Below are 21,594 nucleotides of genomic sequence, written 5' to 3'. Positions count from 1 at the left end.
GTTCATTGAAAGAGGATCTGACGCTTCAAGTGACTCCGATTCGAATTGACGATACTAGTATTAAGCGATTACGCAGAAAGGAAGTCTCGTTATTAAAATTTGCTTGGAGTCGAGCTGGAATTGAGGAACACATTTAGAAACTTGAGTCAGAAATGAGAAAAGACTACCCGCACCTATTTTCAGGTAACTAAATATGAATTTTGGGGACAAAATTCTTAATTAGGTGGGTAGGATGTAAACTCTACGAAATTAATAAATAATTAGTCAATAAATTAATTATTATTAAAAAAAATTAAGAAAAATCAATTTGTATAATTTAGAGGAGTAGAAATATTAAAAATATGAGTTTTGACACTAATTTTACAAATTTTCGCCCAAAAAGGGCCAACGAACCAAACCAGTTGGACCGGACCCAAATCGGGCCCAAAGTCCAACCTATAAAACACCCAAAATGAACCTTCTTCTTTTTTCATTCCTGCTGATATGTAGAAGAAGGGAGAGTTACGTTAAATCCCTAATCCTAACGTCTCCAAAAATTCAATCGTCCATAACTTTCAATCCGGAGCTCCGATTGACAAGCCGTCAGTGGCCACGTGTTCGTCTCAGAATTCTCTTCAATTATATCTAAACAAAGTGGTAAAAAATTTGTGTTTATTACTTAGTTCTTCCTCTCCTAAATTTCGTGGGTTTTGAGTTTAGGTATTGAGTAATTGAATAATTTTGATGGTTTAGGTGAATTTTAGTAGTGGATTTTTGTCCAATTGATCTGTAAGTAAGGTAAAAAAAACTATTAAACCCTTGTGAATTATTGAATTAGTGAACCCTATGATGATTATAGTGATATTGTGTGAATTAGATTATGTTCTTGTTGATTTGGAGTTTAATTGGATAGTTTGGAACGAAATACAGGTGATTAAGCTTGAGGAATTGACGTTTGGAAGTTTGGAGCTTGTCAAAGGAGATGTTTTTTAGGTGTTTCGAGTATAGGGAGGAATCGGCCAAGGTATGATTTTGGTTTCTCGTAGTTACTGTTTAATGTCACGTGGAAACCTAGGCTAGAAGACCTTAAGATAGGAATGAACTAAATGAATTATTGATGGATTATGTATATGGTATATGATGTATGGTTCGGTTTTTGTAAATAATTTGTTATTGGAGTTGGTTGGTTTTGAGAAAATATTTAATATTAGAATTGGTTTAATTTTTGAAATAATTTAATACTAGAAATGATTTGAATGACTAAGAGGTGTTTGGTTTGATGGTTGGGACCCTTAAAGGGTGGTAGAAGTTTGAGTTTTAGAGGAGATACTGCCGCAATTTCTATAAGAATTGGAGTTTTGATTTGAAGTGTTATTTTAAAAAGAAAAAGATTATTATGTGGCTTGTATATTTGAGACTATTTATTGACCCTCTGTCGCAATATGTAACCGGGCACTTTAACTCCCCGGGTTCCTCCATGGGCATATATATATATATATATATATATATATATATATATATATATATATATATATATATATATATATATATATATATATAATATTATATGATATTTGAGTTTGGAGTTTGACTACATGGAATATTATTGAGTTTGGAGTTTGACTCCATGGATATTATTTTTGAGCTTGGGGATACGCGCACAAAGGGACTGCCCAATAGTTCACTACCAGGACATGTCGGGTTGACTATATAACCAATAGATGATACTCATTAGCCATAGGACAGACATACATCATGTGCATCTATATGTTTTTCTTGGGTGTGCATTATTTTTGTTTGCTTAACTGCTTAACTATGCTTATCTGCTACTTGTTCTATTTGCTATAGTTGCACTTCTATCCATGTTTTTCTTGCTTGAATTGTATGTGTATGTTTTCTGAGAGACCCCTCTTGGCGGAGGTGTGGGGGGAGGGGGGATTGTTCCATCGGTGATTTGGAGGATTGGAGGAGACAAAAAGTGAAGTGTTAGGTTAAAGTTAGATTTAGAACTTGAATACCTTAGATAACTTACTTAATTTCTGGTTTAGTTGAATCTTTAAGCTGAAATCTGAGTGTCGGAGTTCTAGGAATGCCTCTGGCTTTCTCGGGACCTTTTATATTAATCATGTGGGCACCTTTACCATGTTGAGAACCCCCGATTCTCATTCCATACATATCTCTGTTGTTTTTCATATGCAGGTCGAGAGGTACCTCGTTGAGCATCTAGAGACCTTCCTTACAAGTGAAAAACTGTCTTTTGGGCTGTTATATTTTATTTTAGGCTATATATATATATATATATATATATATATATATATATATATATATATATATATATATATATATATATATATATATATATATATATATATATGTTTATAGAATCTCCGCATGTATATTTTGTATTTTGTCCCTCTTAGAAATTGACTTGGAGAAATATGTGTTTATTCTGTAGTTTGAGTTTTATTTTGGGTTGTATATATATATATATATATATATATATATATATACTCTGGCCGGCCTTAGCTTCACAGGTCGAGTCTGGAGCTTGATATCTGTGTTTTGAAACTCTTATATGTGTATTATGTTTTTAGCCTTCTTTTGATCTTGCCAATCCGTTTTACGCTTATTCGTACTAGTGTGACATGATTTTCTATTTTTTTGTTTTTGCTTAACTTCTTTTTCAAGGCTCCTAATTATAAATTTTTTTAAACTATATTTAATGGCGTTTTTGCCTTCAGATATAAGCAAGATTTAGATCCCAGAATTAGTTATCGTTGGATTTTATGTTCTGCCACTAAATCTGACGGTAATCAGTGGCGCGAAATCTTATTTTAGTAGCGTCAACTTTACCCACAGATATCAGTTTAGTAAAACGCTGCGTTTAGGCAATGTACCGGCGGAAATTTCTACTGGTAAATTCGAAAGTAAAATTGGGATAATATTCAAACGCAAACCCCCTTCCCTCACTTCTGCGAACTCACTATGTCTTCTCTCTCTCTCCTCTCGTCTTTGCTCTTTGGCCCTGAAGTTGCTGCCGTCACCACCACGTGGAACCTCCGCTGTCATCGCCGTTGGCGATGGTCATGTTGTCGCTGTACTGCCACCTCCTATCACCACCATGCCTCTACCATCCTACAGCCACCATCAAAGGTAATTTTGGCATAATTTTTTTAGTTTTTCATATTTTTTGTGAGTTTAGGATTTTGTTAAGTAGCTTATCAAATTATTGATTAAATTAGTGTAATGAAGTTTATGATTAGAATTTGGTATAATTTTTTTATTTTGTTTCAGATTTTTCTGTGAGTTTAGAATTTTATTAGGTATTTTATCAAATTATTGATTAAATTACTGTAATGAATTTTGTGATTAGGATTTCGTATATTAATTTAATGTAGATAGAAATTAAATTAAGTTAAAGTCGGTTAAGTAGGGTGAGATTAAGAGTGCTCGAGCTGTTGGAAGACTTTGTTTAGTTTGTTGAATTAGTTTCACCATGTGAATTAATAAGTTGTCTTTTTTATTAGGACGGTGCTATTTCTCTGAGATCAATTGGAGTTCGCTTCTTCCGTATTCTATGCATCCATGTTCCAGATAGGTTTTCTATCTCTAAATATAATCAATTGTTTAAGTTTTAAGCCGGACTTACTTTCCTTAGGATAGCATTTTAGGGCAGAAGTAGGAGAAGGTTGCGTAGAGGCGTCTTCTCGAAACCCTTGTTTGCTAAAAAATTGTGGAGTTATATAAGAGGTTGCCATTAAAATGGTTAGAATTTGATGTGTTATTGAATTCGTGTTTGTTCTAATTTATGCCTGCAACTATTTTCTCTGTGAAAGCTGTTAAATTTATTTGTGAATGTCTCTGAATTAGGGGAAGTTCTGCCAAAATTTTGTTTAAATTGTTTAAAACATGGTTGGTTTGTGAGAAAACGATAATCGGATTTAGTTCGAGATTCTAATTATAGGAGACACCTGCCAAATTTTCTAAAAATTTTAATAAGTTGTGTTGTTAGATGAATTCTAGGATGTTTGTTGCAAGATGATTCTAAGTCATCGTCTGTGGATGTATGATAGAGACAACAATGGATGAGGAGGTTTAAAACCTGAATTCTTTGAGGGAGTTGACTCGTTTGTTGCATATGTCTTCAATATAGAACCGTTTAGCTCTCAAGGGGTATCTAAGTGTCCGTGCTATAAGTGTTAGCTGACTAAGTGGTTAGGACCTTTGGATATAACACTTCACATTTACCGTAATGGGTTCAATGATGAGTATTGGATGTGGACAAAATACGGAGAAGTGGATGAGCAGGAAATTAACCAATCTGCCTCGATTTTCTATATTGCTGGGAGTCGATCAACGAGGGTTCGGCGGGTAGTTAGAGAACCAAACATGGAAGAAATGAATTGGGAGGGTAACCAAGAGAGATACAACGAGATGGTGTTTGATGCAATAGGTGTTACTGATATGGAAGATGCTGAACAAGAGCCTAACCCAGAGGCAAAGAGCTTTTATCATCTGTTAGAATTTGCCGTGAAATCCGTGTATGAGGGGTTTATTCATTCGAAATTGTCTCTATATGTTAGAATAATGAATATTAAGTCTAAATCAAATCACACCTGAGAATCTTTTGATAAGTGATCCATCCTTTACAACGAATTATACCTGTCGAGACTAGTGGCATCCCTTGGAGTCATTACAAAGCAAAGAAATTAGTTTTGAAATTGAGTCTTAATTCAGTGAAAATCGATTGTTATTTGAGTGGTTGTATGCTGTATTACAAGGAGGACATAGATTTAACTGCTTGTAGATTTTGTGATGCATCGAGATTTCAAGTTGAGAGAGACAAATTGGTAAACGACGGTTAAATAAAATTCCAAACAAACGGATGCACTACTTGCCCTTAATCCCTAGGCTAAAACAATTGTATGCATTGATAAGTTTGGCCCCTCACATGACCTGGCATAGTAATAACAAGAGAAATAATAGTTTTATGATGCACCCGTCATATGGAGATGCTTGGAAGCACTTTGATAGGGTCCACCCTACATTTACGAGCGAGCTCAGAAATGTTAGATTAGCTTTGTGCTCTAACATGTTTGCACCAAATTCTAATTTCGATAACGCGTACTCTTGTTAGTTTGTAGTGGTAACTCCTTATAACCTACCTTCTGAAATGTGCATGAAGGACCCATACATATTTCTAACTTATATCATACCTAGTCCAAGAAATTCAAAGAATAAAAATAGATGTCTTTTTACAACCCTTGGTGGATGAGTTGATGGAGTTGTGGGTTAATGGCATAGAAACGTATGATATTTCAACCAAGACAAACTTCCAACTGCATGCTATGTTGATGTGGACCATTAACAACTTTTCTGCGTATGGGATGTTATCCGGTTAGTCCACTTAGGGTAGAATGTCGTGTCTCATTTGAATGGAAGATGCAAAGGCAGTTTGGCTGACGAATGGGGGTAAGAATTTGTGGTTTGATTGTCATCGAAGGTTCTTTGATATTGATCATCATTTTCGGTGCAACAAAGACTCGTTTAGGAAGAATAGAATTGAAAAAGAAGAGGCACGGTAAGACTAGGTGGTTTGTAAATTTGGCATTATGTCAGTAGAATCCCAAGGACTGTCGATAACGGGGCAGGTGTAAGACCTTCGAGATATGGTAAGGAGCATAATTGGACCAAGTAGAGTATATTTTGGGACTTGCCTTATTGGAAAGACAATTTGATTCGACATTATCTTGGCATGATGCACGTTGAAAAGAACATGTTTGATAATATCATGCACACAGTAATGGACGATGAGAGGATAAATGATAACGATAAGGCAAGGTTAGACTTGGTGGATATTTGTAGACGACCAAATATAAACTTAACGAGACTTGGTAATGGCCAGTGGGCTAAAGCAAAGGCGGTGTTCTCTCTAACGAAGGACTAGAGAAAAAATGTTTGTAGGTGGATTAGAAAATTGAAGTTTTTCGATAGTTATACCTCTAACTTAGGTAGGTGTACAAACGTCTCACAAGATAGGCTTGCTGGGTTGAAGAGTCATGATTGTCATGTCTTTATGGAGTCATTGCTTCTTGTCGCATTTCAAAAACTTCCTACCAAAATCTGGAAATCCCTTATAGAAATAAGTGAGTTTTGTAGGAATTTATGTGCTACGAAACTTAACGTAAATAATCTCACAGTCATGGAGAAGAATATTCCGATCATACTTTATAAGTTAGAGACGATATTCTCTCTCGGATTTTTTGATGTCATGGAACACTTAGCAATCCACCTACTGTACGAAACAAGAGTATGTGGGCCAGTTCAATTTAAGTGGATGTACCCGTTTGAGAGAATGATTGGATCATTCAAGCGCACTATGAAGAACAGAGCTCGGACCGAGGATAGTATCTACGAAGCATTCCTAGCAAAAGAAACATCCACATTTTGCTCCTTCTATTTTTATCCTCGTATTGAGTCACATAGAATAAGAGTTGGAAGGAATGATGAGAGGGAGAATCCTCTTTAGGAGGACCAACGTATCAAATATTTCTTCCGGAAGGAGTTGCAATGAATGCGGGTAGTGAATATTGGTTAGAGAAAAAGAAAATCAATGTCGCACATCTACATGTGTTGCTTAACTGTGACCAGGTTTCACCCTACCTTATGTGAGTTTTTAAGTCTTCGTAACTATTGCATTTAGTAAGATACTATCTTTGTCATCTAATCAAAATTTTATTACACTGAACTTTTCTTACTTATCCTATTGTATCATAGTTTATTCCAAGAAACAAATCCTGATACATCACTAAACAATTTTTTTTCCTTGATTCAGAGAATATGTCAGAATGCATCTAGCTGACACAATAGATTCGGAACTAGTTATACTTAGTTGGGGTCCAATGAATAAGGGCACAAGCTACCCGATATACAATATTAATAGATATTGGTTCCATTCTTTACAATGGTTGGTTGGAAAGAAAACAGATAATACCGGGGTCTAGGTTCGCGGGGATTTAGGCGGTGGTCATTCTGATTGGTATGGTGTGTTGCATAATATAATTCAATTAGAATATTTTGGTCGCACTACGTACAAGGTGTGCGTGTTTAAATGTCAATAGTATGATCCAAGTTCGTGACAAGGAATATAAAAGTACAAAAACTACAATATCATTGAAGTAAATGTGACTAGGAAATATAGGCACTACGATTTTTTTTATTCTACCTCAAAATACATGACAAGTATTCTATTTGTCTTATTTTAGATCATGCAAGTCTAATTAGGTGGTTGTAGTTAAGATTAAGCTAAGAGGTCGCATCAAGTCTGATGGGACAGAGGTCAGGAACCTTTCCAAATTCATGACCTAACTCTTTCGAAAATAGTGGTTGATACTGGTGATCCGATCATCCTTAGGTCGGCTATTATAGATGACATCATTGACCTTAAGGTAGATGACGACATCATTGACCTTAAGGTAGATGACGACACACTACCGCTGGACGACGATGATCTTCAAGAAGAAGACAGGGTTGATAGAGACGAAGAAGAAGAAGACGAGTTCGATGATAAGGAAATTATCTCGGAAGAGAAAGATGATGAACCAGAGGAAGAAGTTGATTAATCTGAATAAGATTAATGTCAATATAGTTCTAGTTTTATCTTGTGTATTTCGTTATCAAACTTTCGTTTCATGTTTACATTCTGTATATTTGATATTTTACATCATATATAAATCATTGTTTTCAGATAAAATACTAATTTATTCGTTGTTAATTGAGAGTTGACTATTAATTATTACGTATCGGGGTCCATCATAGATTACAAAAAAAAAAGTATTGATGCTACCAGCAGATTTTTCGACGGTAGTAATCATTCATTTTTTTTAAAAAAAAATATTTTTCTTCGGATTTACCATCGGATTTTTTCCATGTTTAAGTGGCACGAATGCTTAACTTATGACTTTAACGTTACCGTCAAATTTTTTCGCTGATAATGCTTATAAGATTTTTTGTCTGTGAACCATCATATTTTGATGCTAAATTCACTGCAAGTTATCGGTGAACATCAAAATCCGACGATAAACATTTACCGGCGAAATTTATACCATCGGATTTAATCTGACAGAATATTTGCCGGTAAACATAATACTGGCAGATTTTTTTGTCGATAATTAAATCTAACGGTACTCGATATTTTTCTTATAATGAGATTTGATATCTCTTAATTTATTAATGCACTCATTATTTTTATTTTATAAATTTAGTTTTGTAGGTTGTGCACAAAAGTTTGCATACAGTTAATTTATTTATATATTACAGCTAAACAAATTATAATGAATATCATTAATATATCACAATTATATTATAAACTAATTGCATCTTTACAATATACATAAATAAGATATAAGACTTAACATAAGAAGAATGGTGGGTGTATTTATACAATGCTCCTTACATTATAAGTAATATATCTGCATAATTTGCTGTTTATTTATACAATTATAACCACTTTTACATGGTATAGAGGTTCAAAAAGCTTTTAGGGAAGAGAAAAGCCAATGGCAGTAGGACACAATATGCATGGATTACTTTGAAAAAACAACGAAAACAATATAAAATAATCAAACAAGACAAAAACTTCATTTTTTATCATTTTTGTCTGAAACTGAATATAGTTCATGTGTTGTAGTTATTTTCATCCAATTTGTTGCGTAAAGATTTTGGACTGAAAGAAGAAAAAGTAGTAGGAAAGAGAATCAGAGTGAGAATGAGAATGATTTACTCGAGTTGATGGTAGAATTCAGTCATGGTGGAGTCCGTCAGGCGTCATGGATCATAACCAAGAGAGAGTTGTTTTGGGTTTTGCTTGAATGCTTTTTGCATAAGTAAATTTTTATTTGTTTTATATTTTTTTAAGGAAAAGTATAGGAAGGTAATGGAATATTTGTATAATGTGTACAATGAAAGTTTAGGGAGTATTAGAGATATAACCATTAGTGTTACTTTTTCCCATCAGCATAAGCTTCTGGGATGAGTGGTATTATGACATGGGTGATGTTCATTTTGTAACTCATATAGTCCATTGTACACATTGTACAAATATTCCATTAGCTCCTAGCAAGACTCTTTTTTTAATTGTATTAAGTATATATTAAAATTAATTACTAATATAAAATATATATCAAAATATAAAATATACGTTAAAAATAAATTTAATTGTACATGTATTTATATACAAATATATTATAGCTGATTTTAATAATTATTTTTAGTGTGTATATAATATTTTTTGTTTTTTTATTTAAAAATAATAAATATCAAATTCTAAATTTTTTATTATAAAAATTTTGATTTATATTATAAAATTTCTTGTTCAGAAGGTTAAGTTAACAAAAAAAGGTAAGTGAATTTTTATGTCTAATGTTTTTTTACAGTGGACACTTGAACTTTTGATGAAGGCGTTTTTTTTTTTTTTTGGTCATGATAAAGGTGTAGGTATCAGTTTGGGTCTCTTAATTTTGGGTATTTATCAATATGTACATTTTTTATCATTTTCGTTTTTGGGTCCTCATCTTTGCTTAAGTCCGAATCTCGCGGTCCCAAAAAGAGGGTCTGAATCTACTGTTTGATGATTCCTTTTATGGGCAGATGTTATATGGCCTTATAAACAATAAATTTTTCATAGCAACATGTTATACACAGAAAAGGGGAAAAAGGATATTGCTGATGATGAAATTATAATTAAAGTAAGAATTTTTAAAAACCGCTATGATTAATCTCTATCTCACTATAAAACTTTTATAATTTTTGTTTTTTTTGAAAGATAAATGTTATTTTATTAATATAAAATAAAAGTGTTTCCATAAGGAAGTACAAAAGAATTGGGTATTCCTATTTATCACCAACTGTGACTCAAAGACTAAGAGCTTAAAGAAGAGTAAAGAAAATTATCAGCATCTATCAGGTATGGCTCACGAGTTCATGTACTAAATTGCTGGCTTCTTTCACTATCTCTAGTGCCGGGCTTATTACCTTCTCAAAAACACACCGATTCTTCGCTTTCCAAGTGCTCCAACACAGCGCCGCTATGAGGAGGGTCTTTTGTCTACCGTCGAATTTAGCCGCTGCCCAGGATAAGACTCGTTGCCATCAATTGAAAAAGGTCTCTTCTTCTCTCATCCATAGGTCAGGGGTTATTAAGCTTAGGCTCCATATTATTGAAGACAGGGGGTATTGGAACAAAACATGAGAAATTGATTCAGCCTTCAACATGCATCTTAGACAAGTGGCAGGAGTGGATGCGAACCGGCTGTGAACTTGTTGCAACACCGGAAGCTTTTCATGAAGACTTTTTCATAGAAAAATCTTAATTTTATGTGGTAATTTTAACTCCCAAATGCTATTCCAGACTCTGTTGTGTATGTTATAGGGCCTCAATGAAGTAGGAGAATGAAAGAATCCATAAGCAATTTTGTATCCTGACCCAACTTCATATATACCAGATTTTGTCCAGCACCAATTAACTTCATCCTCCTCCTCTGTTGGTTTGATTGAAAAAAATTTATTGCATATATCAACTGAAAAAATCGACTCAATCAGATTTTTATTCCAGCTTCTATCAGGATTTAGTAACGCACTAACGTAATACACTTGCAGATTTGGCAGGATTGTGAGTGCATTTTGAGGGACATTAAGGGGCACTGGTGGTGGGAGCCAGGGATCATGGAAGATGCGAACATTAGTGCCAGAGCCTATTTTCCATACCAAGCCTTTCTCGATCACCTTGCGCCCTTCAAGAACACTTCTCCAGCCCCACGACGGTACGCTTCCTATCTCTGCATGTAGGAAATCTGTATATCTGAAATATTTAGCTTTGAGCATTCTTGATAGAGTAGAATTAGGGTATTTCATTAGGCGCCAACATTGCTTGCCCAATAAAGCCAAGTTTTGCGCCCTTAGGTCCTTGATCCCCAGCCCTCCATCTTTCTTCGGTCTCGTCATTGTGTCCTATTTAATCCAAACCATTCTTCGTTCTGCGCCTTTTTGACCCCACCAAAATTGCGAGAGCATGCTATGAATCTCAGTCAACAGCGTGTCCGGGAGCTTGAAACAAGAGAGTGTATAAATAGGAATCGCCTCCCCCACCGCTCTCAATAGCGTGTGCCTGCCACCTGATGACAATAGACTTCTTTTCCAACCCATAATCCTCTTCTGAACTTTATCCTTGATAGCTCCAAATGTTGCTTTCTTTGATTTTTGAACTATAGAGGGCAGTCCCAGGTATTTGTTTTGTGCTCCGATATGTTCAATATTTAGTGTCTGAGCAACTGCTAGTCTTGTGTTCTGAGGTATGTTGTGACTGAAAAAGATAGCCGACTTATTCAAATTGACTTTTCGCCCACTGAAACCTTCATAGATCTCTAGCAATTCTAGAATACTTTGGCTTGTATTAGGTGCGCTCTTGCAAAAAAGGATTGAATCATCAGCAAACAAAAGGTGATTAACTGTTTGGCATCTCCGATTAACTTGAACTACTTAAATTAATCTGTTTTGCTCTGCCTTGTGTAGCAAGAAGGAAAGCCCTTCTGCACAAAAAAGAAAGAGATATGGAGATAGGGGGTCACCCTGTCGGATGCCCCTATTTGGCCTAAAATAGCCAAAAGGTTGATCTTCCACAACGACAGAGTAAGAAACAGTCGTTATCAATTCCTTAGTCCAGTTAATCCATTTAGCATCAAAGCCCAGCTTATCCATAATATACCATAAAAAATGCCATTTAACCCTATCATAAGCCTTGCTCATGTCTAGTTTAATAGCCATCTCATGCTCTGCCCCACTTCTCTTATTTTTCAAATAGTGCATACATTCGTGGGCAATTAGAATATTATCTGAAATGAGTCTACCTTTGAGAAACGCACTCTGATTTGGGCTTATAATTTTATTCATAATACCTTGTAATCGGTGCACCATAACTTCAGAAATAATTTTATACATAACTGAAGACAAACTGATCGGTCGTACCTGAGTCATGTCACTGGCATTTGGCACCTTTGGAATCAAACAAATTTGAGTATGATTGAAGCTTTTTAGAATTCTGCCACTGTGAAAGAAACTTGTCACTGCCTTAAAAACGTCACCTCTAACTATATCCCAGAAAAAGTGAAAAAACTTAGCTGTAAACCCGTCATCACCAGGAGCACTCTGAGTATGAACACTAAATGTAGCTCTTTTCACCTCGTCCATAGTTACTGGCCTTTGGAGCCTACGGTTCATGGAAGCTGTAACCTTAGACTCCAAATTCTCTAAGTATGGATTCGGATTAGCCGAACAAGAAGAAGTAAAAATATCGCAAAAGTAGTCTTCAGCTACCTTTGAAATATCCTCAGGTTTCGATGCAATCTCATTGTCTTTCCCCACTAATCTCCAAATTCTGTTCCTTCGTATCCTTGATTGAAATTTCTGGTGAAAGAATCTAGTGTTATGATCTCCTTCTTTTAGCCACTTGACTCTAGATTTTTCTCGCCAATAGCTCTCTTCTTTTAAATATGCCAGCTCTAACTTCTCCTCCAAACTGGTAACCTCCTCTCCCCCATTGATTCCAGCCACCCGCAACTCCTCTAGTTTAGCTTGGAGGTCTTCAATTTCTTTCCTGGAGTTTGCTTTGTGAGTTTTCTGCCATTGAACTAGTCTATGTCTACAAACTTTCAACTTTTTGGGCCAAGGAGAACATAGCCGAGCCTACAACTTCCATTCTCCACACTTCACTAACAATTCTCTTAACATCCTCTTCTCCACACCAACGTTCTTGGTATTTAAACCGCCTTTTACTATGCCAGGATTGAGGTTCGGTTTCCATCAAAATTGGAGCATGATCCGAGCCTGACTCTGTGAGCCTGTGCACCACTGCATTCGGAAACTTCAACTTCCATTGCATCCCAACTAAATAGCGGTCAAGCCTCTCTTTCACCAAATCCTCTCCTTGTCTTCGATTTGTCCACGTGAAAGGGTGCCCCACCATTCCAATATCCACTAATTCGTTACTGTCAATAAAATTAGTGAATGTTGCAATGGTGGTTGCTGATTTTTGGCCTCCACTCTCCTTTTTCGCTTGGCTTGTTATAGCATTAAAATCGCCTGCTATTACCACTTTTTCTTCCAGGTGTTGGCTCATTGTTGTAAGCTCCTCAAACTGTAAGGTTCGGATTTGTTCCGAACGACTCAAATGGACACCAATGAACGTCCATACCTCACTGCTTCCGACTTCCTTAATTTCGGCTGCCACAAAGAATTCTCCACTGCTAATAATTTGAACACTGATGCTGTCCTTTCAAGCTAGCACAAGTCCTCCTGCCACTCCTGCAAGGTTAACAATATGCCAGTTTTCGTAGCCGCATACCCGAAGTTTTGCTTCCACCTGTCGAGATTGGTTCTTTGTTTCACTTATAAACACAATCTCGGAGGAGTGGGATTTACAGATCCCTTTTAAGGTGTGATTTGTCAGGGGTCTCCCCAAACTCCGACAATTCCAAACTATAGTTCTCATGGCGCCTTGGATGCCATTTGTAGGCTGACACCCTCCACCATCTGTTCAACTGCATTTTCATCCTCTGTTCTTGCTTTCTTTGTAGATCCTTCAGCTATACCACTCATCAACCTTTTTTTGGGTTCACTTTTAGTATCTGACTCTGCAGCACCTTGTCTTGCTAACCTTTTCCATTTCCTACCTTTCTCTGTAGTGAGACACTGCCCAATAGCGAATTGCATAAGCTGCCCTTCATCCTCCTTGGTATTGGACTGACCAGCTATGATAACCTCCATGCATTCTGTTCTAGAATTGGCTGATTGAGGTGACTCAGGTGCTGCCCTGTTACCAGTGTCTTGTGGTTTCAAACTTTGTTTCTCTTCTTGCATTGACATCTCTGCAAATTCTTTCAATAAGTAGTTTAAGACTGGTTTTTCTTACGTTGAGTGGCCTTATTCTGGTTTTGGGTTGAGTTGTTGAATGTTCTTTCTCCTTCAGAGTAGATTCGCATTCCCACTTAGTTGGCTTTAACTCATTCGCCAATGTCATCCTCTTTTACCATATCACTCTCTGTGTCCTTCAACAGATCATGGCAGTTTTTTACCTCATGCCCCAATTTTGCGCAATAGGTACAGAACTTTCCAAATCTCTCATAGCGCAGTGCCACTTCTACCTCCTTTTTATTAGGTCCTGCCACTATTAACTGATCTCTCACTTGCCTGGCAGCATCAATATTGATTTTGGTCTTCACAATCCTAGTTTCTCTATCTCGCATCTGAAATTTACCTACCTCCAACACTGTGCCCAGTTTCTCTCCCAATTTATGTCCAACTTCGAGGGCTTTAAACGATTCTAGCAAATCCCAAAATTGAACCCAAACTGGAAAATTGGAAATAATCTCTTCATCACAGTTCTCATCTTCCTTCCATCTCTTGACATGGAGCACATAATCTTTGAATAGCCATGGAGAACCACGTTCAATACGCAAGACATCCACTTCTTTATTAAAAAAGAATTGGAAGGAATTATACCCTTTATCACTCACGCTAAATCCTTCCGAGTTTTCCCATATAGCCTTTAAAGCATTCTCCATGGTTCCAATTGAGAAGGTTTTGGAAGCAAAGAGTCTGCCATAGAGACTATTGGAGCAAGCGTTAATACCTTCTGATATGTCTGCCTCTTCCAGTAGAATCACATTCCTACCTCCTTTCCGGTTGTCTTCCTCGGTCCGATCTTCATCCCTCGTTGTCTCAGCCATGCATATTACGTAGACTTGTATTGAGATTTAATTGACGTTGACAATGTAGCCTTGACGGCAGTAGGAACTCCATTAAAAAACCCTAACAGAGCACTAAGAAACCCTAACAAAGCACTCTACGAATAATAATTCTAATAAAGTTGTTTGCTATTTGATTATATGTATAATTTTTGTTCTTATCTAATGGACAATATTTGGCCTAATATTGACTGTAGTTTAGTGGCTCATTCTTTAGTCGACTGAATCTATGCTTAATAGATCCTGCAGATATGAACAAATGCTATTAGTTGATTAGGGGTTAAACTAAATTAAAAAATTTTATGAATAAATTTTATATATAAATCAATTTGAATTAGTCGAGTGATCAGCCAATTCGTTCACTTAAATAAGTGGCGCAAATTCAAATCCCACTTTATGTATGTAATAACACATTAGCCAATAGCAGATTCTTAAATGAAATTCAAATCCGTAACAAATTAGTCTTTAATCTATCAGACAGCGAATGTCATGAATAATAAAAAAAAATTTCATATCTAACTTTATACATACATTTTCGAGAAAAAGACAAATAGGTTCCTAACATTTTGTCCCGCAGACATTTTTGTCCCTGACCATTGAAAAATACTTTTAAGTCCCTGACCTTCACAAAACTTGGACGGATCAGTCCCTCCGTCCAAATGCCTCCGTCAGAGACTAATCCGTCCAAATGCCTCCGTCAGGGACTGATCCGTCCAAGTTTTGTGAAGATCAAGGACTTAAAAGTATTTTTCACTGGTTAAGGACGAAAATATCCGCGGGGCAAAATGTCAGGACCTATTTGTCATTTTCTCTACATTTTCTCTATGAAAGTTTTCGCATTAATTTTTACTAGCAACCAAAAATGAAATTAAGAATAAAATATAAAAACAAAACAAGTCATTAAAAGGCAAACAAGAGTTCAACTCGGTCACTTTTGGATAACAAGCTACATTATGATACGTTACACTTTTAATTAGTGGTTAATGAGAGATTGGAACGTCATTATCTCATAATAATTTAAATTATCAGTTGCTCCATCAATGGTCACTTTTGTTTATGGCATGGTTAAGTGGTCAGTGAGAAACTATTTGGTTGGGTGGTTGTGTGTTATCCGTAGCCAATCACCAATAATATAAAATAATTCATAGTCAAAACTTTCGGAATGGTATATATCCAAAATACAAAGTAGTTGTTTACAATCACAAATGTTAAATTGTTATGCTTCATTTATCAAACATCACTTTGAATTTAAAAATTGTTTGTTCTTTGAACAGCGATCACCCACCACTCGTGACATGACTACTGTGCTAATAATCCAAAAGTAAAGAATGGTTTTATTATGATTGAATGATAAATTAACCCAGGCCACCATATCAAATTAAAAAAAAAAAAGAACAAATAACAATGAGTTTATAAATTTTGCTGAAATCTTTTCTTGACTATCTTCCTTTTATTTATTCAAGTGATATGAACTCTTAAATTCACCTCTTTTAGATGAGTGTTATATTTTATTTAATTTTTTGAGCTATATTTTATCTTTTAGTGTAAAAAAATCAAGTAAAAATTCATCAAGTTTCTTTTGATAAGCATATTTTATTAAATTTTAGAGAAAGCGAAATTTTAATATATAATTGGTAAACTATTGATAACCCAAGAATTAAAATTGAATTGAAGAAAGGTGATGGAGCATATATATAAGATATAGCGTCCCCTGGCCTCCAAGATAATTAAAGAATTGGAAGAAATCATTTTCTTATATTCATAGTTATCAAAGGTTCACTTTCAACGTGAGAGGCAATTCTCCAAAATCAAACATTGATTTTGTTGCTCACCTTCCTCACGTAACTGAAACAGTGAAACCAGCAAAGCCTCTGGTTAACTAGACAGTTTAATGAATTCGCCATATGCAAAAATAAATAAATAAAATATAAAATATAAAATAGTGTTTATACTTTAGTATATGTTATCATCAAATGTTCCCTCTTAATCATGAATCATGATCGGCTATACAATGGGCCCACCTTCTCTTTTCTCTAAATTATTAGTACTAGAAAACTTTAATTATAAATAGAAAACATCTTAGCACTTAGCTTGAGTGGTTACTAATAATCCAATGGGTGCTCATAGTTTTCTGTATCGTTCCCCCCAACACTAAAAATTATATTAAATGCCTTTTCAAACTACTACTATATAAGCTGAAGGATTATTATTGTATGTGCTCTAAAATATAGGTAATCTCCTAAGAAATTTAAATAATTCTGTTAATACTAATAAATTTAAATAATTTGAACGATATCATATACGTGCTGATATTATAGAGGGTTTGACAAAAGTTATTGCGACGCCGGGACGTCGCTTGGGTCACCAATCTTGGCGAGGTTAACAACTCTACTATGGTGATATAATTTAGATTCATCAATCTTGGTGAGGTTAGCAACTATAGCCATAAACCCACTTTGGTTGGCCAAGCCAAGGATGCAACTCTTACTCTCAAAAAGCCTAGAGAAAAATAAGCACACAGCTTATTTCATATCCAAATATAAACTTCAACTCTATTCATAAATAAAAGGTACATGAGTTATTTATACTAGTGGGGAAAGGAAAAGCCTTTATGACTTGGACGATGTGGGACTAAAACATAACACAAAGTTCACTATCCTAAATAATATAAGACTTGTATTTCCTTATTACAATTAACTAATATAATTAACCTACTAACTCTACTTGCTCCTGCGTCATTGGGTCATTAGTCAACACCATGCTACAACTCTTCAACCTGTACCCAATATGACCTCACCTAAATTATTTTATAATAAGATGCTATTTTGTACATCGACAAACTATTATAATTCAAAGTATGTAACTGCTTTGAGTGTATAAGGTTTTAATAATTTGAGTATACACACTACGTCGTATTTTTAGGATATGAAAATGCTTTGATTTTACAAATTTAGAGATTTATAAGAAGTTCTCAAAAAAAAAACTAAAAAGAAAAAGAGATCAGAGAGATGCATTCATCAAAATGTAGTATTATAATTTCCTGTTATATATATTACACGTGTAAAAATATAATAAAAATTTAAAAGAACTTTACAACAAAAAAAAAGATATTAAAATAAAATTTAAATCTTACACTATCCAATCTATTCCACCGTTAGTTTTGCAAAATTGTATCATTCAATAATAGTTGATATTCTATATATACTCATATAGTCTCATTCATCGTGAAGATCTCTATTTGAAATTAAAAGGCCAGGTCCCATCAATAATCATTATTTTGAGGTTTAATTACTCTGTTGGTCCCTATAGTTTTGCGAAATTTTCAATTAGGTTCTTACACTTTTTTTTTCTTTCAATTAGGTCCATGTCCCCATTTTTTTTTTCAATTAGGTCCCTATTGACGGTAAACGTTACAAAAAACGTTAAGAATGAGTGATTTGACCATTATAACCCTCACTTATGCCTTACAAATGAAGGAGACTCAGTAGGGTTTTGAGTTCTAACTCTCTTCTTTTCGCCTCTTCCTCAAACTTCTGCTCCTCTGTTTGCAACCCTTACCCTTACTATGTCAATACTCATAGATCAGAGTCAGTTATCTTCAGGAGTCTGTAGTTCCAGAACTCTCGTCAAGAAGAGACATCTTTGTTTTTGTGGTGAGGCAGTTGCTGTGATGTCTTCTTCAACAGTAGCAAGCCATGGAAGAAGGTATGTTGGTTGTGGGAGAATGCCAAAATGCAAGTTATTCGAGTGGATTGATGATGAAGAAGATGAGAAGAGCGGATGGTTGAAGCAAAAGGAAAGGAGGGTTCGGTGCTTTTGTGGAGACACTCTGATTCTTCGTAGTTCAAGTACATCAAGAAATCCAAACAGAAGATTCATTTCTTGCCCTAATAGGAGATGCAAGTTTTTTGAGTGGTTGATGGAAAAGAAAAAAAGATATCTGGAGAAGATGGAGTGAACAGTTCACAGCATGTACTTGGAAGGGTTAGAGAATTGGAGGCACAAGAAAGGAATATAGACAGAGTAAGTGTGGATCTAGAGAGATTAATTGCAGAGGTTGGAGAAGTAGATGTCTGGGTAGGAAGGTTATGTGCTGAGCTGAGTTCAGTGGAGGAGCAACTTGCTAAGATAGAAGATAGTATGAAAAAGCAATACAAGATGCTAATTATGCTGGGCTTGATATTAGGTGTTTTGATTGTTGCAGTGTTATATATAAATATGTAGAAAGCATGGCTGTTATGATAATGTAATAGTCTATATAAGACAATAGTGTACTGTTTATGTTGGGTGCAATGAAGTTATATGAAATGTTTAATTTTTGTAAATGAAAGTTGTTCCTTTGCTATTTAATATGCATACAAGTATGATACTGAGACAAAAGTAGGTAAAACAAAAGATGCATTGAATTATAATAGATACCATTGTTTTTTACATTATATAATGTAGGACACCTAGATAGCAACAAAATAAACGTGACACCCACTCAAAACAGTTTTCTACCCACATAACAAAAGTGGTCCACAACACATAATAACAGTGGTCCAAACAATAAAGAAACCAGAGTCACAGGTGAACACAAATCCTACATAACACAACATATAACAAAAAGAAACCCTAAACTCTCTTCAGCCTCAATCAAGTGTAAGGTCAACATGTTCAGGCGGCTGATTTGTTGCCTTCCTAACTCCAATCTTGAGTCTTCTACTTCTTCTCACACCAAAGATTTTGGTCTTGAAAAAATGTTGAGATGCTGGTGCAGTGGGTAGTGATGCTGGTGTAGACAAAGTGGTGGACAGTAATGCTGGTGTGGGTAAGGTGGTAGGCTGTGATGGTGGTGCAGGAGTGTTTGTAGGCTGTGAGGGTGGGACAGGGGTGTGTGGTGGCTGGGATGGGGGTGCAGGGGTGTGTGGTGGCTGGGATGCTGTTGCAGTCATGGGTGCAGCCCTCCCTCTACCCCTTCCTCTGGCCATCCCTCCTGCTGCTCTTCCTCTGCCTCTCCCTTTAACCATCCTGGATCTAGCAGTTGCAGCAGCTGCAGATCCATTTGCTTCAATAGCAGCAGCAGGTTCATTAGCAGCAGAGTCAACTCCTCCAGTTCTAGTTGCAGCATCAGATCCTTGTGTGCTTCCAGGAGCTACAAGATGAGATAGCAGTTAATAATAGTTCCTCAACATATGAACAAAATAACTTGGCAAACAATACCTGTCACTATAGGGTTTGGACAGAGTCTCCTATTGTGTCCGTATTGGCCACAATTACTGCAGGTAACAGAAGTTCCAGATCTTCTATATTTTGTTTGTGTTCTATTTTCATCGGGTTCCCTTATCCTAACCATCCTTGGCCTTCCTGGTTTAACTCTGAAAATTGGAGGGATGATGGTATCGCATTGTATCTTTGGCCACATATTTTCTCCATTGATTGGTGATATTGACTGCCCATATGTAGCAAGGTATGCTGCCTTGCTGTAATAGTTACTACAATAATCTTCCGGGTTGTCATCCTTCTCAAAGATAGCACAGCAAGCATGGGGACACGGCATACCACACAAACCCCAGAACCTACAACTACACTTTCCAGCCATCAAATCAACCACAAACCTTTCCATGATCATCCTGTTCTTATGGTGGACTTTAAACTTCAGGTCTCCTCCCCATTTAGCTTGCCACTCCATAGCTTTAACCGCGATGATATCTAGCCGTTTCTTGGGTTTTGGCAAAAGTGTGCCCTCATACCTCTCTGCCTTTTTCTTTTTCTCTGCAAACCTTGTCATCAAATAGCACCTAATCTATTCAAACATAGTCATAATTGGCTTGTCTCTTGCCTCTAGGATTCTTCCATTGAATGCCTCCGAGATGTTGTTCATCAGCATGTCACTCTTGGCCAGAAATGTAAAGTGACTCTTTGTCCACAATTTTGGATCCAAAGCTAACAACTTGTCATAATAGTCTCTGTTGACCTCCTTTAGTTGATTCATCCTTCTTTCCCATTCTTTCACATAGGTAGCTTTGGCAATAGACAGAATTAGGTCCCTTAGTACAGTACCACCCCCATATGCTTTCTTACAGTTGGCATATAAATGCCTCAGACAAAGCCTATGCTCCAGTGTTGGCAATGCCTCTTGAAAGATTTGCATCAGCCCCTGTTTTATTGATTCAGTCCAGAACACAATATACACAACATAGTCAGATAAATATCCACTAACATATCAAATTTTGAAGATTAATGTTCAGAAGCTTAGCCATTGCACCTAAACATAGCATCACTAACATAGCAAATTTATGTTCACAATCTTAGGCATTGCATATATGATCATATAAATTTCAGATTTATATCTACAAACTTATCAAGTGCATATATGATCATATACATATCAGATTAATATTCACAAGCCTCCAGTTGCATATATCATCATAAACATAGCAGACTTATATTCACAAACTTATATTCACAAACTCATATCAGTTGCATATATCATCATATACATAGCAGATTTATATTCAAATCAAGTTAGTTGCAAAAAATTAAAGTGATACCTTTTGTTGGTCACTCATAAAAACCCATTTTCTTGATTCTCCAATGTCATTTAACAGCATCTCCAAGAACCACCCCCAACTGTCCTTAGTCTCTGCCTCTACTGCAGCTACAACTATCAAAAAGTAATTGTCATTTAGATCTCTGCCAACAGCAACTAGCAGCTGCTGTCCATGGTCGCCCTTCAAGTGACATCCATCCACGCCAATAATAGGTCTACAACCCGCCAAGAAGCCTTTCTTGACTGCATCAAGGCACATGTACATTCTCATAAATCGGGGCTGGT

At 35.9% G+C, this 21,594-nt stretch overlaps 1 protein-coding gene across 1 annotated transcript; it reads right to left on the bottom strand.

Annotated features, from left to right (window-relative positions):
* Positions 1–14,033: 14,033 nt before the first annotated feature.
* Positions 14,034–14,759, bottom strand: LOC112730416 (uncharacterized). The gene has a single exon (XM_025780503.1). The coding sequence runs from the start codon at positions 14,757–14,759 to the stop codon at positions 14,034–14,036; it is 726 nt and encodes a 241-aa protein (XP_025636288.1).
* Between the last annotated feature and the right edge of the window lie 6,835 nt (positions 14,760–21,594).

Source organism: Arachis hypogaea, chromosome 12 (genome assembly GCF_003086295.3).
Source record: "Arachis hypogaea cultivar Tifrunner chromosome 12, arahy.Tifrunner.gnm2.J5K5, whole genome shotgun sequence".
NCBI lineage: Eukaryota > Viridiplantae > Streptophyta > Magnoliopsida > Fabales > Fabaceae > Arachis > Arachis hypogaea.
This window is presented reverse-complemented; position numbering and strand designations above follow the sequence as displayed.